Raw genomic sequence first — 17,561 nt, forward strand, 5'->3', positions numbered from 1 at the left:
GGGAGGGAGCCACAGGACACTGGGCTCTTTTATGACGAGACAATGGAGCTGGGCAAGCAGAGTATCATGAGAACTGGGGCCACAGCCCAGGTCAGGAATGGCGTATCTGCGAAGCTGTGTGCCCAGGCAAAGGACAGAAGCAAGAAGACATCAATCTGGGACGAGAGTAGAGGCTGCACGTAACCAGCCCGGGGAGGACCCGGGGCTCAGCCTGTGTAAGAAGGTAACACAGAGGGAAACGCATTTGTCGGTTCCTTGAAAAGTTCAATATAGAATTGCCATCTGACCCAGCAATTCTATTCCTAGATATATACCCGAAAGAATTTAAAACAGGTATTCAGACAATTACTTGTACAGGCATGTTCACAGCAGCACACGTCACAATAGCCAAAAGGCAGAAAGAACCCAAACGTCCAGCAACTGATGAATAGACACATAAAATGCCATGGAATGCAATGGAATATCGTTCAGTCATAAAAAGGAATGAAGTGCTGATACATGCTAAATGTGGAAGAATCTCAAAAACATTATGCTGAGTGACAAGCCACACACCAAAGGTCAGATATTGTATGATTCCATTTACATGAAATATCAAGAATAGGTAAATCCATAGAGACAGAATGCAGACTGGTGGTTGCTAGGGACTGGGCAGAATGGGCAACAACTGGTTAATGGGTACAACCCTTTCCTTTTTTTTGTTTTTTTTTTTTGCGGTACGCGGGCCTCTCACTGCTGCGGCCCCTCCCGTTGCGGAGCACAGGCTCCGGACGCGCGGCCACGGCTCACGGGCCCAGCCGCTCCGCGGCACGTGGGATCTTCCCGTACCGGGGCACGAACCCGCGTCCCCCGCATCGGCAGGCGGACTCGCAACCACTGCGCCACCAGGGAAGCCCGGCACAACCCTTTAGAGGTGACGAAAATGTTCTGCAACTAGAGAGACGTTGATTCCACAACACTGTGAATGTGCTAAATGTCACTGAATTGTTCACCCCAAAATGGTTACGTTTCTATCATGTGAATTTGCCTCAACAAAAACATTTTTTTAAGATATCATACATCCCTTGGAAATACCTGGGATGGTGTATAATACAGGCACTATAGGATTATGAAAAACCACGGGACACGTCAGGACTTTACTATCTCTCTACGGCGATACACCCAACGACCACTGACGTGTCTTTCTATGCCTTTACATTCTTTCTAATGCACTGTGGTCCGAGCCCTGAGAATAGAATGCTAGAACTCTCTAGTAAATTTAGGCTTCTTTCCAGGTTTCTGTTTAGGAGTTTACATCAAGAGGCAAGCAACTGTTCATTTGGAGGCTCCACCAAGGAAGCAGATCTGTTGGGGAACCCGGACAAGAATAAAGACTCTCTTTTCTGGCAAAGAAGATCCATCTTTGCTGAGGAGGCCACTTTCAAGGAATCCACATGGAAAAGGAAGGGAGAGGAGAGGCAGGGAGCCCAACGGCGGCACTGTCCCCATCAAAAGCCTTGTCACCTACCGTTCTCCGTCCCCCAGACAACACTGCATGTGAACCATCTTTCCAAATATAAGGGAGAAAGAACAAAGGAACCACAAGTACTCATATACCAGTAGGAAAAGCCCAGGTTAGGAAAAAGGGCTCTTGACTTCTCCTAAACTCCCACGGGCTCTTCTTGAAGAAAGACAGATATCATATGATATCGCTTATATGTGGAATCTAAAAAAGGGTACAAATGAACTTATCTACAAAACAGAAATTGAGTTACAGATGTAGAAAACAAACTTATGGTTAGCAGGGGTAAGGGGGGAGGGATAAATTGGGAGGTTGGGGTTGACATATACACACTACTATATATAAAATAAATAACTAATAAGGACCTACTGTACAGCACAGGGAACTCTACTCAGTACTCTGTAATGGCCTATATGGGAAAAGAACCTAAAAAAGAGTGGATGTACGTATATGTATAACTGATTCACTTTGTTGTGCACCTGAAACTAACACAACACTGTAAATCAACTACATGCCCATAAAATTTTTTTTTAAGTTCTCTACCAAACGTACAAAACATCTCAAGGGTTCACTGAAGGTGAGGGAAGCAAGGAAACCTCACATAAGGGATTATTTTAAAGATGTCAGCATCATTTTTTAACACTCTAAAGGCTGAACAAAATAATAACCATTTTTTCCTTAGGAAACAAAAAGAGTGATTTCCCTTTCAGTCAGTATAGCCCCCAAATCCCCAGCCACCCTATCCTACCCTCTCTTTATAAAAGAAAAACATAATATTAAATTGACTTCTCTCCAGCTAAGAGTTTATTTTAAACCTCACAGAAATGCTAATATTATTTCTCGTTTCTCTGTCTCTCTTACTATTTCTCTCACTACGAAGCTTTTAATTCCCTTTTTTTTTTTTTTTTTTTTTTTTTTTTTTCCTTTTGTGATACGTGGGCCTCTCACTGCTGTGGCCTCTCCCGTTGCGGAGCACAGGCTCCGGACGCACAGGCCCAGCGGCCATGGCTCACGGGCCCAGCCACTCCGCGACATGTGGGATCTTCCCGGACCGGGGCACGAACCCGTGTCCCCTGCATCAGCAGGCGGACCCCCAACCACTGCGCCACCAGGGAAGCCCAAGAATTCCCTTTTGCACAACCAAAAAAACCAATGGCCAATTTTAAAGAGTGAAAATGAAGACAGAAGACCACAAAAATCCCTGGTCAGAAAAAAGAGATTGTTCTCAAGGGAAAAAGTGTTAAATATATAACATGAAATTAAAGCATAAAGGAATCTGCATTTTGTTGAATATTAAGATGAGTCTTTTTCTGCCCAAGCCTGGATGAAGAACACTTTTTGAAATCAGAACTTTACACCATCAAGAACTTCTAAGAAATACTCTATTATCCAATAATGGCCATTAAAATTAACTTGGTGATTTCAACAAAATACTAAGAAACGCATGCCAATTATTAAAGGAGAAGTGTGCTGAGTAGTTCTTATTAAAAAATAAATGAAGCATCTTAATGCTTGCAGTGTTTCAGCTTCAAAAAAGTCAAGACAAATAACAAGTATTTAAAATATGATTTAGAAAATCTATGCTAGCCCTTCTTAAAATAGACATAAACTGGGACTATGTTTAATTATACATTCTAAAAAGGTAATAGGATCAGTCCTATCAACATAAATCATGGCCAAAACAATTTTTTTTTTTTTTTTTTTTTTTTGTGCAGTACGCGGGCCTCTCCTGTTGTGGAGCGCAGGCTCCGGACGCGCAGGCCCACCGGCCATGGTTCACGGGCCCAGCCACTCCACGGCATGCGGGATCTTCCCGGAGCACTAACCCATGTCCCCTGCATCGGCAGGCGGACTCTCAACCACTGCGCCACCAGGGAAGCCCTAGAATTCTAATGTTTGATACCAGTACTATATTATACAATATTCTGAGAATTACCCAATTTGAACCAGGAGGAGTTTGCTTCTAAAGAATTCTGGGGCACAGTGGTTGAGAGTCCGCCTGCCGATGCAGGAGACATGGGTTCGTGCCCCCGTCCGGCCTGTGCTCTGCAACGGGAGAGGCCACAACAGTGAGAGGCCCGCGTACCGCAAAAAAAAAAAAAAAAATTAATAAACCAAAAGAAAACTAGGCAAAAATAAAAATAGGCAATTCATTTAAAAATGTTCTCCTTCATTCATAATTTTTAAAATGCAAAGAGAACCAATGAGCTACCATGTTTTACCTATCAGTTAACACACAAAAATAAAATCTGAGATACCAGTATTAACAAAAATGTGGGTGGGGGCTTCCCTGGTGGCGCAGTGGTTGAGAGTCCGCCTGCTGATGCAGGAGACACGGGTTCGTGCCCTGGTCCGGGAGGATCCCACATGCCGCGGAGCAACTAAGCCCGTGAGCCATGGCCGCTGGGCCTGTGCGTCCGGAGCCTGTGCTCCGCAGCGGGAGAGGCCACAACAGTGAGAGGCCCGCGTACCGCAAAAAAAAAAAAAAATGTGGGTGAACAGGCATTCTCAAATGCTGTTAGCAAGTAAGCAAAATTGTTCAATCTTTTTGGATGGCAATTTAGCAATATTTATTAGAATGTTTAATGTATGTAACTTTTGACATACATATATATACACATATGTCATTGCATATAATTATATACATACATATAGTCATTGTAACATCATTTATAATGGAAAAATGGAAATAGTGTATTTCAGTAAAGACTGGATACATAAATATTCACATAATGGAATACTATTCAGCCATCAAAAAGAACGAGTTTGCTTTCTGTTTTAAGATATAGTAAGAGTTCATAGTAGATTAAGAAAAAATTTGCAGAACAGTATGCACAAGATGATTTCATCTTTATATAAAATAGTTGCATGGATATATGAGTATTTACATATGCTTCACATATGTTTATACGTACAGAGAGGAAAATGTAAAGAAAGCTACACACCAAAATGTGAACAATGACTACTTCAGAGGCATGAGATTAGCAGAAGAGGGGGAGAAAGGGTAAGATAAGTTTACCCGTAGGCCTTATTCACTATATTTTTATAGGTTTTTAATGTCCTAACACAGTTTGATGGTTGCCCTTAAAAGGGCCCAAGAAGATGTAAAACTATGAGCTAAATTATTATCTTAAATGCAAGCTAATAAAATTTGCCTTGTGTAATTATTTGGCAAGAATTTAAATTGCCATTGAGAAGTCCGTTAGAGCAAAGCTGGGAATCAGAGCAGGGATTAGTTAGGCTTTTTGGGTAAGGTTGCCAGATTTTGCAAATTAAAAATGAACTCCCAGTTAAATCTGAATTTCAGAAAAACAATGTGAAATATTTGGGACACATAGAAAACAAAATTCATTTTTTATCTGAAATTCAAATTTAACTGAGCATCCTGTATTTTAGCTGGCACCCCTATTTGGGGGCTACTTCATGATCCCAGACTGGCTCTTGGTACATGCTTTCGTCCCTGCCCAGAAGTTTCTCGTGTATTTAGCTAGCTTCTTCCTCTGTACTAGTAGTTATTTTATTGGTGGAAGGCTTCTTCAAGAATCTCACGAAACTTGTGAGCCATTCCCCAAGAGAACAAATACATACAAAAGTTGGCATCTCGGGACATCCCTGGTGGTGCAGTGGTTAAGAATCCGCCTGCCAATGCAGGGGACAAGGGTTCAAGCCCTGGTCCGGGAAGAGATCCCACATGCTGCAGAGCAACTAAGCCCATGTGCCACAACTACTGAGCCTGCGCTCTAAAGCCCACGAGCCACAACTACTGAGCCTGCATGCCACAACTACCGAAGCCCGTGCGCCTAGCGCCCGCGCTCCAGAACAAGAGAAGCCACCGCAATGAAAAGCCCACGCACCACAATGAAGAACAGCCCCCGCTCGCCGCAACTAGAGAAAGCCCACGTGCAGCAACGAAGACCCAACGTAGCCAAAAATAAATAAATAAATAAATAAATTTTTTTTCAAAAAAAAGTTGTCATCTCAGGACATCTGTATACTCTTTAAACCACCTTTAGATTCCAGGTTAAGAACCCTAATTTCTATCTAGACATGACGTGTTATCTGATTCTTGGAATTCCATGTCATCTCAACAAATTTAAAGGACTCACATAACCTGATTTCAAGACTTACTTTAAAACTACAGTAATCTAGGTCGTATGGAATTGGTGAAAGGATAGATATATAAAGTCAATGGAATGGAATAAAATAGACCCTTATATGTATAGCTGAACAATTTTCAACAAAGGTGCCAAGATAATTCAGTGGAGATGGACAGTCTTGTCAACAAATATTTCTGGAACAACTGGATATCCATATGCCAAAAAATGAATACAAACTACTCATACACTACACCACATACAAATACAAATATTATCTCTAAATGGGTCAAAGACTTAAATGTAACACCTAAAACAATACAATTCCAGAAGAAAAATATCGGAGAAATTTTTTGTGACCTTGGATTAAGCCAAGATTTCTTAGAGAGGACGCAAAAAATACAAACCATAAAAGAAAAAATTGATAAATTAGACTTCACCAGTATTAAAAACCTGCCCTTCAAAAGACACTGTCAAGAAAATCAAAAGACAAGCCCCAGTTTGGGAGAAAATATTTGCAAGTCACATACGGAATAAAGGATGTGCATCCAAAATCTGGAAAGAAATCTCATAACTCATTTGAACCAAACACTTCATCAAATTAAAAAAGGTATGGATGGCAAATAGCACATTAAACAATGCTCAATATCATCTCTTGTTACGAAAATGCAAATTAACACTGCAACGTGATGCCACTATACACTACACATTTTAGCTATCACAATAGCTAAAATCTAAATCACCAACGATACCAAAAACTGACAAGGATGCAAGCAACTGGAACTCTCATTTAATGCTGATGGGGATGCAAAATGACATAGTCATCCTGGGAAACAGCTTAGCAACTTCTTATAACGTTTAACATGCACTTACGCATGACCCAGCAATCCCACTCCTAGGTACTTACTAAAGAGAAATGAAAACATGTATACTTAAAGACCTGTACGTGAACGTTTTATTCATAATCACCAAAAACTGGAAACAACCTAAATGTCATGAATCGGTGAAACGATAAATGAAATTGTGGTATATCCATACAATGGAATACTACTCAGCAATAAAAAGAAATTATTGATGCATGCAACCTCAGAAGCATTACACTGATAGAAGAAGCACACATGTTGTATGGTTTAATTTACATGATGTTCTGGAAACTGCAAAACTGTAAGGACAGAGATCAGACCAGCAGAGGCCAGGGGCTGGGCCTGGGGAGAGGGTTTACTACAAAGGGGCATGAGGAAATTTATGGAGGTGATGAGCTATTCTATATCCTAATTGTGGTGACAGTTACACAACTATATTTCAAAAATCATAGAATTGAATGCTTAAAGTGGTGAATTTTACTGTATATATATTATACCTTAATTTTTGAAAGAGACTCTGAAAATCCTTTGTGTAAGGAGTAATCAGGAGGGTCAGTTTGAAGTTAGAGAGTTTGGTTTTCTTTTCATATTTTCTAGATAAAATGTTACCTTGCTTGGGTAATATACTGAAGATATACTTAACATTTTTCCCGTTCTAATACATTTCACTTTGCTTAAAATTAAGGATGGGATTTTGCTCCAAATAACATATTTTGGAAATCTGACCTGGACACTGTCAGAAACTGTCAATCATCCTTACTGGGCTGTCATTCCACTGGGCAGGTATCAGACCATTTACTACAGACTCTGGGGTTCTGATTTCCCATGGAAAAGAGGGACTAGATCCTTTTCATCTCAGGTAATCTCTTCCACCACAAATTGCCTTCCATAAAGGAGTTTCAATCTGCCTCTGAAACCCAAAAATAATTACAAATGCTCCTTTAAATTAACTATAAGCAGCCGAGAATTGCCAGCACTGAAATTCTAAAGGATGGGCCAGCTTTCAGGAACCCTTAGCAAAAGATAGCAGACATTTCTCTTTTTCAAGTGCCTTTCCTTTAAGTACACTTACTTCATTGCTCAAACCCTCACTCTTTTTCAAAAGCCCTATGCCATTTCTCTCTCTGAAGAAAGAAAAACCTTAACGTTACACAAACCCGAAGCATTCCTGCAGAAACTAAGACCGCTACCAAATTTTCCTTTGGTTCCCCTCCAGCACTCACTTTGAAAGTCATAAACAAGGAGCAGTTTGAGGCAAATGCAGCGTAATAATAGCAAAAAACATTATCCTCGAAGCCCCAACGCTGAGGCCCAGCTATCCAACGCTGTCACGGAACTGTGTGACCCCAGGTAAGTTTCCTCAGCCATGAAATGGAGAGTGGTAGCCACTTTTACAGAAATAGCAGTTTGTGTGCACAGAGGGCCAACTCTGTGCCAGAGGGATTACAACCTACTCTGTTCATCCTCGCAAACATCCTATGAATGAATGAGGAATTGAAGTTAAGAAAGCTAATAAGCTCTTAAGAAGCAAGAAGGATAAGCAATAACAAAAAGTTTGCAACTATAAGTAAATATAAGTAGACATTTCTGCATAACAATAATAATATTACAATAGTTGAATTTGTGTTTTATAAAATAGGTTATGATTAAATTTTGAACAATTAAAAAAAAAGAGGGGGGGCTTCCTTGGTGGCACAGTGGTTAAGAATCCACCTGCCAATGCAGGGGACACGGGTTCGAGCCCTGGTCCAGGAAGATCCCACACGCCGTGGAGCAACTAAGCCCGTGTGCCACAGCTACTGAGCCTGCACTCTAGAGCCCACGAGCCACAACTACTGAAGCCCGCGCGCCACAACTACTGAAGCCCGTGGGCCTAGAGCCCGTGCTCCGCAACAAGAGAAGCCACCGCAATGAGAAGCCCGCGCACCACAATGAAGAGTGTAGCCCCTGCTCGCCACAACTAGGGAAAGCTTGTGTGAAGCAACAAAGATCCAATGCAGCCAAAAATAAAGCCTGTAGTGACCGAGTGCGGATTCTGAACCTCTAAATTCACACCCCAAAGCCCTACAGCTGGTGTTTCCTTTCCCTACTACACATGCCTCCCTGGAAGTAAACTAACCGCAGTGTCCAAACATATTAAACAAGGCCTGAGGTACAATGAAAAGGTAACGTCTGCCCAGGATGACTCTCGAGATCCAAGACAAGGGCTCTGTTTATCCATCGGTCCATCTCCCACTGCATCCAGCCTTAGTGGCTGGCCCTAGGGCCTGGCTATAGACACCCCTCGAGAAGAAGGGACCGAGGGAGGACCAGGGGAGCAGAAGGGGCACCAGCCTTTAGTTAGCTCAGTCAAAGAAAAATGGAAGAATAAATTCTTTCCACCACCGTTTACGGAAACATTCAGCCAACCTCTTCCTTTGTCACGGGCCAGATAAGTATTTTCAGCTTTGCAATCCATCGTCTGTTGCAACTGCTCCATTCTGCTGGTGGAGCCCATCAGCAGTCAATACTTAAACGAATGGGCGTGGCTGTGTTCCACAAAGCCTGATTGACACTGGAATTTGAATTTCATACCATTTTCATGTGTCCCACAATCTTATTCTTATTCTGATTTGTTTCTAACCATTTTAAAATGTTAAAACCACTCTCGGCTGGTTGCCTGTCTGCTGTCCGGTGCCTGATGGTCCTGTAACCCTGAAGCTTACAGCCCTGTCAGGGGTCCTGCTCTGCCCTCGCTCACCCTGCGGAGCAGGGAGGGGTGACTTAGAGAAGCCCCTCCTCTTAAAGACAACTGCGCTAAGACTCACAGTATGAGTGTTGACCGAAGACAGGTCAGTGTTCAAATGAAGCAATGAATGATTCCATAAAAGGCCAGGTGGCCAGCGTATGCTCAGTCCACACTGTTCTCTTACTGTTTTTGACACCCACCTGGTAAGGGGGTACAGAGGAGGAACTAACAGAAGTGAATGCTGTAGGAAGTCAGCACCAAAATCCGAGTTTTCTAGCATCTGATCCATCAAAACCAAAGAAATGAATCTCCACTGGTGGAATTTTAGTCTCTTTGGAAAACGGGTAGGAAAGAAAGTGGTTTTTTTTCTTTTTTTTTTTTTTTGGTCCAAGGGAAAAACATGAAATAAACAAGAGTCCTCTTACAGATATGTACAATGGATACCTTTTAGTAGGTGTCTCCTCTTGGCCAGTCACTGGACTAGATTTCTAAGCCACAAAAACCTTCAAGGTGGGCACCGGGGTCCCATTTTCACAGATGAGGAAACCACGCTGCAGAAAAACTAATTACTTATCCAAGGACAGTCAGAGTCCACCCTAGGTCTGATTCCCACATCTGGACTCAAGACTCCATCACATACCACCTTCGTGGAGACTTCAAGTCCACTTTGAGATGCAAAATCTTTGCCATTGGAGCAAAGTGTGGGCCAGAAATTCCAGGCCGTTTGAAACTGGACGCTTTTGGATGAGAAGGACCAAGGGCAGGTGAGACTGTATTCTTTTTCTCTGCCAGAGGCCACATGTTGGGCAGGCTGTCAAGGGAGATGACCAGAGTCTAGCGGGGGATCCCCTACCCTGGTCCTACAGTAGAATTGCTCAGACGACATTTAAAAATCACAGGTGCCCAGGCCCCACCAATTAAGTCAGAACTTGGGGAATGTGGGACAATGGAACCCAGGCACTCATTTTTGTTAAAGCTCCTGGGGGACTCTACAGGCAGCCAGGGTTCAGCACCAGTGTAGGTGAAGGAGGAAGGAGGAAATATAAAGAAATTCTATCCACAGACTTTACTGTGCTGTTGGACTTTCTGTCTGGGGGGCAAGATCCTATAGTCCCTGCCTCTGGGTTAGGCAGCACTGACCACAGCTGCCTCCTGAATGGGTAAGAAGATCTAAAAATACAGCTCAGCCGTTCGGTTTTCTGACTCAAATGCCCTTCCGCCTCAGATAGGTTTTCTTTCCTGTTTGATGCCTGAAATGAGGGCATAAACAAAAGCATTTTGGAGGGTACCGTGTCACGTGAGAAGCTTAAGCAAAGAAGCTGAAGACAGAAATGTGTTTTTGTCAGGTGGCCAAGCTGAGAAGAATGATGTTTCCTAAGAATTCACTGGATAAACCAAATAAGAAAATCACCCCATTTTCATAATACCAAGGAAAACAACCGTTTCTCTCCTTTATTAAAAGTGTTCAAAGGATTTTGATGAGCTTCATTCATTTATTTCAAAAGAAAACAAAGCCACTGAGAATTTTCTGAGAAATTATTTGTCTATTTCAGAATTAAAAGAACTATACATTTATCAAAATTTCAGTACAATGAATTTTTTCATTTTTAAAACTGATCTTGTAGCATAACTCATTCTAGTAGGGAGAAAAAGCTGAGTCTGTTCATTGAAGGAAAACAATCACAGACACTGAATAGACTGGTGTAATCATATTTTATATGAGAAACAGATAATTCTTTTCCTAGTAACATACCTTGTATTTGTGCAACATTTTACTTTTTTTCAAAACGTTTTAAATTTCACAATGTCCCATTTATTAATTGCATCTTTTCTAAAAAGAAAATAAGACAAGCATTCTAGTCCATTTTGGAGATACAAACACTGAAGTCCAGGGACGTTCGACTGCTCTCCTAGGGTCACAAAAAGTTAGTAGAAAAGCCAGAGAAAGAAGCAATGTCTCTTGACAGCTAATACAGGACATTTTGCACATATCACAATGTGAGTTTGTGTGGGTGTGCGCATGTGTGCATATGTGCAAAAAGTCCAGCAGAGAAGGCTGAAGCTGTGCAAAGAGCTAGAATTCTTTGTTGTCTGTTAGCAAACTTCAGTCAAAATGGATTCATCTGAAGCAGAACCATTGTTTCAAGTTCCATGTTAAATCAAAGAGAGGGTTATAGAATCAGCTTAGTGGGTAAAACTATATAAAAAGCAGCTACACAAGCTCCTGTTTCATTCAGAAATTGACACATTTTCATTCTAATCCCAAAGGATAAGATTCCTAGAGAACATGACGTGAAAAAACAAACAGGTGTCTGACTGCTTGAATATTTGGCAAATAATTAATTCATTTAAAAAGCTGGATTAAAACAAAATAATAATAATAATACAGGGGCTTCCCTGGTGGCGCAGTGGTTGAGAGTCTGCCTGCCAATGCAGGGGACACGGGTTCGTGCCCCGGTCCGGGAAGATCCCACATGCCGCAGAGCAACTGAGCCCATGAGCCACAACGACTGAGCCTGCGCGTCTAGAGCCTGTGCTTCGCAACACGAGAGGCCGCGATAGTGAGTGGCCCCGGCTCGCCCCAACTGGAGAGAGCCCTCGCACAGAAACGAAGACCCAACACAGCCATAAATTAATTAATTAATTAATTTTAAAAAAAAAGTCATCTCAAATTATAAAAGATAAATAATAATAATAATACAAATTTAAATAATCTCTACCTTTGATGGAAGGCCCAGTGGAAGGGAGGAGCTCCTGTACCACTCACCCGAAAAGAAAAATTGGTCCAGCAGCTGCCGCCTCTGATACCTGCCTGCTTCCCCAAATGAAACAGAGTGGCAAGAACAGCGGCCTCAATTTTTTTTTAATTTGAAGTTTGAAGTTTTTTCAAACCCATCAGAAATACTTATGTTTCTTTTATGTAGTGTTCATATGCTTGTCATCATGGTAAAAATAACGTCAGCCAGGAGCTACAGTTCTAACTCTGAGTGAAGGTCTTGCTTGGTGGGTAGCATAAAGGGAAGCTGCTGTGTCTTTATCAGTCCTGAGGCTTTTCACTCCAGCTGGGCACAGCCATCAAACTGTGTTTCAGAGCAAAACCAGGTGTTTTAAAGCAAACCCAGCCTCAGAAATCACTCCATCCCTTTTTTACTGGTAAGACTCAAAGAGGTTAGAGCACTAATTTAAGGTCACACAGCTAAAAATAACAGGGCCAGGACTGGACTTTCATCTCCACACCGTTCGGACTCTACAGCTCTACATCAAGCCAGCTAACTGGTTCAAATCTCACAGTGACTAACAGGGTGACCTTGGGCCTCTCATTTCACTTTTCTGCACTTCTTCTAAATAATGGGGATGGTTACAGCACCCAGCTCATAGGACACCATGAGGATTGGGCAGCTGCATCCGTAAAGCCTCTGAGATACTGCTGGCACGTGGCAAGTGCTGGAGAAAAGAGTTAGCAATCACCACCATCATCACTGTCATCATATCTCTGTAGGTGAGAGTTCCATATACATTTTTATTTTTTGAACATCTTTATTGGAATATAATTGCTTTACAATAGTGTGTTAGTTTCTGCTGTATAACAAAGTGAATCAGCTGTACATATACATATGTCCCCATATCTCTTCCCTCTTGCTTATACATTTTTAGAATCCATTGAATGCTCATGATTTAATAGGTTTAAGTGTGTTAGCAGACTTAGAAAAGATGTATCTTTTTTTTTTTTTTTTTTTTTTTTGCGGTATGCGGGCCTCTCACTGTTGTGGCCTCTCCCGTTGCGGAGCACAGGCTCCGGACGCGCAGGCCTAGCGGCCATGGCTCACGGGCTTAGTTGCTCCGCGGCATGTGGGATCTTCCCGGACCAGGGCACGAACCCGTGTCTCCTGCATCGGCAGGCGGATTCTCAACCACTGCGCCACCAGGGAAGCCCAGAAAAGATGTATCTTAAGCATGAACAGGGGCTTGTCCGGTTTGATCCTCTCACCAGCACCAAAGGAAAGAACACCTAGGCTTTCTAACCAGCTTGCCTCCATGTGGGCAGAAGGGGGGAAGGGACAGGTGTGGCTTAAAAGCTGTCAGCAGTCAAACATCAAAAAGCAGAATCAGACTCTTTATCACCAACCTTGTGAGGTAGATCCCATCCTCAAAGATGGGAGCCTGAGACTCGGTTTAGATCACCTGTCATAGCAGGTTGAAAGGCAGCAGCTCAGCTTCAAATGCACACATCCTCCTTCACACCACACAGTTCCCAGATTCTGTGAGTTCCTGTCGCTGGATGATACCAGAAGCACTGCCTGGACCCAGGGGCCTGCCCAAACGTCAGCCAGCTGACCACACAAAAGCTGCAGACAGCCTTAATCCATTTTAATCCCATTAGTGGTTCATGGTTTTCCTTATTTGAGGAGGAGGAGGAGGGGAAGGAGAAAAGGAAGGAAGGAAGGAAGGAAGGAAGGAAGGAAGGAAGGAAGGAAGGAAGGAAGGGAGGGAGGGAGGGAGGAAGGAAGGAAGAAAGGAAGGGAGGGAGGGAGGAAGGAAGGAAGAAAGGAAGGGAGGGAGGGAGAAAGGAAGGAAGAAAGGAAGGGAGGGAGGAAGGAAGGGGGAGGGGGGAGGGAGGGAGGACTTCAGAGTTGGGTTCCAATGTTTTCATTGCTAACATTATTGTCTGTAGCTGGGGGAGGGGTGACACTTGCTGTCTACAGAATTCTCTTCACGTACAGGTAAAATTCCATTTTCAATTTACCCAGCGAGCATGCGATTCTGTTTCAGCAAGCACACTGTCTGCAACGGCTAACATCCATTTCCCTTGTCTGTAACTGAATATGTGTAAGGGGTTTTTTTCCCCTCTGTTTAACTTCTCTATTGAGATTGCCTTTTTCTCCCCACAGAAGATGAGAGGCTCAAGTGTTAATGCAACAACATGAAAGATTAAATTAAAATGATCAGGAATCCATTTTTTATGGGTTTACAAGGCTCTGAATCATCTCGGTTTAAGTTCTTCTGGGTAACCAAGCCAGAACCAGATCAGGTTCCAAATGTGCTCAGCTTTCCTGTTAGAATTAGTTACTCCAGCTCTCTTCGACTCGGAACCCCCAGCCCCACTATTGCTTTTCCTCAGGTGCGCAGCATTCACAGAGCTAAGACTGCCTCAGACAGGACCTAGAAGCCCGAACCTGTTTTGAACTAGTTGGTTCTGCCATATTTGTGTATTAGTTCATGACTCATTTCTGAATGAATACATTATACACCAAAACACTACTTAGGACAAAAAAATATTTATGCTTCCCTGAGTCATCTTTAGGAAGCAATAAAGAGGTCGTCCCCTTTCCTGAAGATTTCTTCTATTTTTAGAATCACCAAAAAAAAAAAAAAAAAAAAAAACAACAAAGGAGTCTCAGAGTTGGGTTAAATTCCCAATGTCCAGTCTTTCTTCCCATTTACTTAAACTAATGTGCACTCTAACCTACCTTCTCCTGTCCATGTCTACTACACTCTGAATCCAAATTGACTGTTTCTTTCAAGGACAGATTTCAGACATGTAAACATGAGAGTGGTTTGATAAAAGCATTCAGGCAACTCGTTTCTCCAGTAAAAGTCATATAGATCATCAGTCAACAGGCGAGATTAGTGAGCAAGATTTTGTCCTAATGGTTCCTACGGCTCCAACAGGCATTTCCCCAGAGTCCTCACTCCCCAAATCTACTCCACAGGGTCATAGCACGCTCTCTTCATTATCCTCCTCATCCTCAGCATCATCTCCTTGGAGGGAATTAAACCTTATTGGGGGCTTCCCTGGTGGCTCAGTGGTTGGGAGTCCGCCTGCCGATGCAGGGGATGCGGGTTCGTGCCCCGGTCCGGGAAGATCCCACATGCCGCGGAGCGGCTGGGCCCGTGAGCCATGGCAGCTGAGCCTGCGCGTCCGGAGCCTGTGCTCCGCGACGGGAGAGGCCAAAAAAATCTTATTGGAACCAATTAACAAAGAAGAGCCCAACGCTGAAAAGATAGATTCAGCTTGATAATTTGCTACTAATGAGGAAAAACAGATTCTAGGAAATAGCAAAAATTCTGTCAAGGTCAAGCTTCTCAATCCCATTTACCTATATTAAAAAATACTGGCCTCTTACCCAAAGAAATAAAAGTGCATTTGAGCGCTTTCAAAGTAACTCTTGGGGCATTTTATCAAATGTATATGAAACAAACTCCTCCACTCCATATGTAAGAAAGAAAGCATCTGATCCCGTATACGTTCTACATGCACTTGGTGGAATTTAATAATTTCAGATAAATCCATCACTTGCCCTGCCCTGGAAAAGAGACTTCGGGGTTTTTCTACCTGAACACACTGTGTGCCAAGTCGCCTCCTGAAAATGTTGGTGTTACTAGGTTAGTAGGTTTCACCGAGCTTTAACAAACTGTAAGCCAGCCTTGTTTATTATCTGCCAAATTCTCTTGGAAATCCCAAACCCACGGTTAGCCGCTGGCCATCTCCCGTCCCTGCACGGCCCCGCGCCTCCTCGAAGCTTGCCGGTGCCCAGCTCACTCCTAGGCTGCCTGCCCCAAACGTGCGCCTCCAGGAGCGTCCGGCCGGGAAGGCGACACACCAAGCCCAACTCGCAACGTCCCCTCCAATGCTTCCTGCTGCTCCAACACTTCCTCCTAAGCTCAGAAAGGGCTGGTCGCAGGCCGCGGGGCGGCAGCTGACCTCTCGGCCTCCGGCGGCTTTGTTAGAGCCCTCAAGGGGGTTGGAAAGGAAGGAAAATGCCGACCCCTGGGCACGGAGCCCGTCACTCCCTGCCGCCCGTACGGCTCACCCTCGACACACGCAGGATCCAGCGGGACAAGGAATAGGGGCCACCTGGACATGAACCCCGCCAGGGACGCTCGGAGCTGGTCCCTCTGCGCTGCCAGAACGGGTACCAAGACCCGGCTCTAGCGGAGTGGGGCTCGGCCCGGGCCGAGATGGGCGCGCCACTTGGCGGCTAATGGTCGTGCCAGGAGTACCAGAGCTAGCTAGGGTGGCTGCCAGGCCATGGAGCGGCGCGCTCCGAGAACCCCGGGCCGGCATGGCCGGAGTACCAGGGTGGGCAGAGAAGCGACACTTGCAAGGTCGGCCAGGGGTCCGCGTCCACGTGGGCCGAGAGGCCAGATCCATCCCCTTCCCGAAGCGGGAGAAGCTCGTGTCAGGCACCCTGGGGCCCCGCACCGGGTAGCGCGCAGTGGCCGGCGGGGAGAGGCTGCGGGTCCCCGGTCCGCGCCCGCCGCGTCCACTCACCTGGCAGTTGGCGCCAGAGATCCCGGCGGGGCAGGTGCAGCTGTAGCCGGGGTCGCCGGCGGCGGCCGGGGACTGCGGGCCGGGCGCGGGGCGCGGGGTGCACACACCCCCGTTCCGGCAGGGCTGTGCGCCGCATGGCCCCGACACGGACAAGGACGCGGCGGGCACCGGGCTGGCCAGACAGCCGCTGCGGGGCCCCGCGCCGAGCAGCAGCGGCAGCAGCAGCAGCAGGGCGGGCGCGGGCGGCAGCTGCGCACCGGGCGCCGGGGCGCGGCGGGGCAGCATGGCCGACGGAGCGGGCGCGGGCGCGGGAGCCGGAGCTGAGGCGCGGTGGCGGCCCTGGCGGCGGGAGAGGCGGTGCTGGCGTCGAGCACAGCTCCGCGGCGCCAGGCGCTTCCTGCAGCTGCGGGATCCGCGGCTCCCGGGGCAACGGCGGGCGGGGCTTGTGGGCGGGGCAAGCGGGGGCGGGGCTCCGGGCGTGCGGGGGAGGATAGGGTCGTGGGGACCCTTCCCCCACAGGCAATTGAGTCACGGGGAGCCGAAAGGCCGCCCGGGGCCCCCAGCCCTGAGGGGTGCGGTCAGAGTCGTGGGTGTGTCCAAAAGAACCTCGAGAGGTCAGTGGTGGCGGCGCGGCCCCGGCGGGGAGCTAAGGCGAGGCTCGGGAAGGAAAGGGGGTTGAGGGGGTCAACGCAGGCGTGGGGAGGACTTTACGGGGCCTCCAGGTGCGGAGCAGCGCCGCGCCCGCCAAGGGCCGGGCAGGGGCGGGCGGGGGCGCCGCGCCCGACTGGCAGGAACCGCCCTTGGCCTCTTGGCGCAGAATCTGCGAGACCGCGGGGGGCCCGGCCTTACTTCATTCCCCGGGGCTGCTCCCCCCGCTCTCACCACTTCCCCAGCACACACAGCCCTCCCCGCGCCGCCTCCCAAGCCTGGCGCCCAGACACCCGCAGATGAGCGGGACTGGCTAAGAAGTGACCTTGCGTCTGCTCAGCGCGCCCCAAGGCCCTTGTCCTTGGTGCTGACCGAGAGCCTCCCCTCTCGCGGGCCCTTCCCGGAGGGCGGAACCGGCCGCGCCGCTCAGAAGTGTCTGACTGTGGCGCGCGAGAGC

General features: G+C 46.0%; 1 protein-coding gene across 1 annotated transcript in view; it reads right to left on the bottom strand.

Moving 5' to 3' along the window:
* The window catches only part of DNER (delta/notch like EGF repeat containing), a 330,436-nt gene extending 313,567 nt beyond the window's left edge, over positions 1-16,869 (bottom strand). The window contains exon 1 of the mRNA XM_059053059.2: positions 16,457-16,869. Coding sequence (XP_058909042.1) covers positions 16,457-16,741 — 285 coding nt within the window. The 5' untranslated portion in view covers positions 16,742-16,869. The remainder of the gene's footprint in view (positions 1-16,456) is intronic.
* Between the last annotated feature and the right edge of the window lie 692 nt (positions 16,870-17,561).

Source organism: Kogia breviceps, chromosome 2, assembly GCF_026419965.1.
Source record: "Kogia breviceps isolate mKogBre1 chromosome 2, mKogBre1 haplotype 1, whole genome shotgun sequence".
NCBI lineage: Eukaryota > Metazoa > Chordata > Mammalia > Artiodactyla > Physeteridae > Kogia > Kogia breviceps.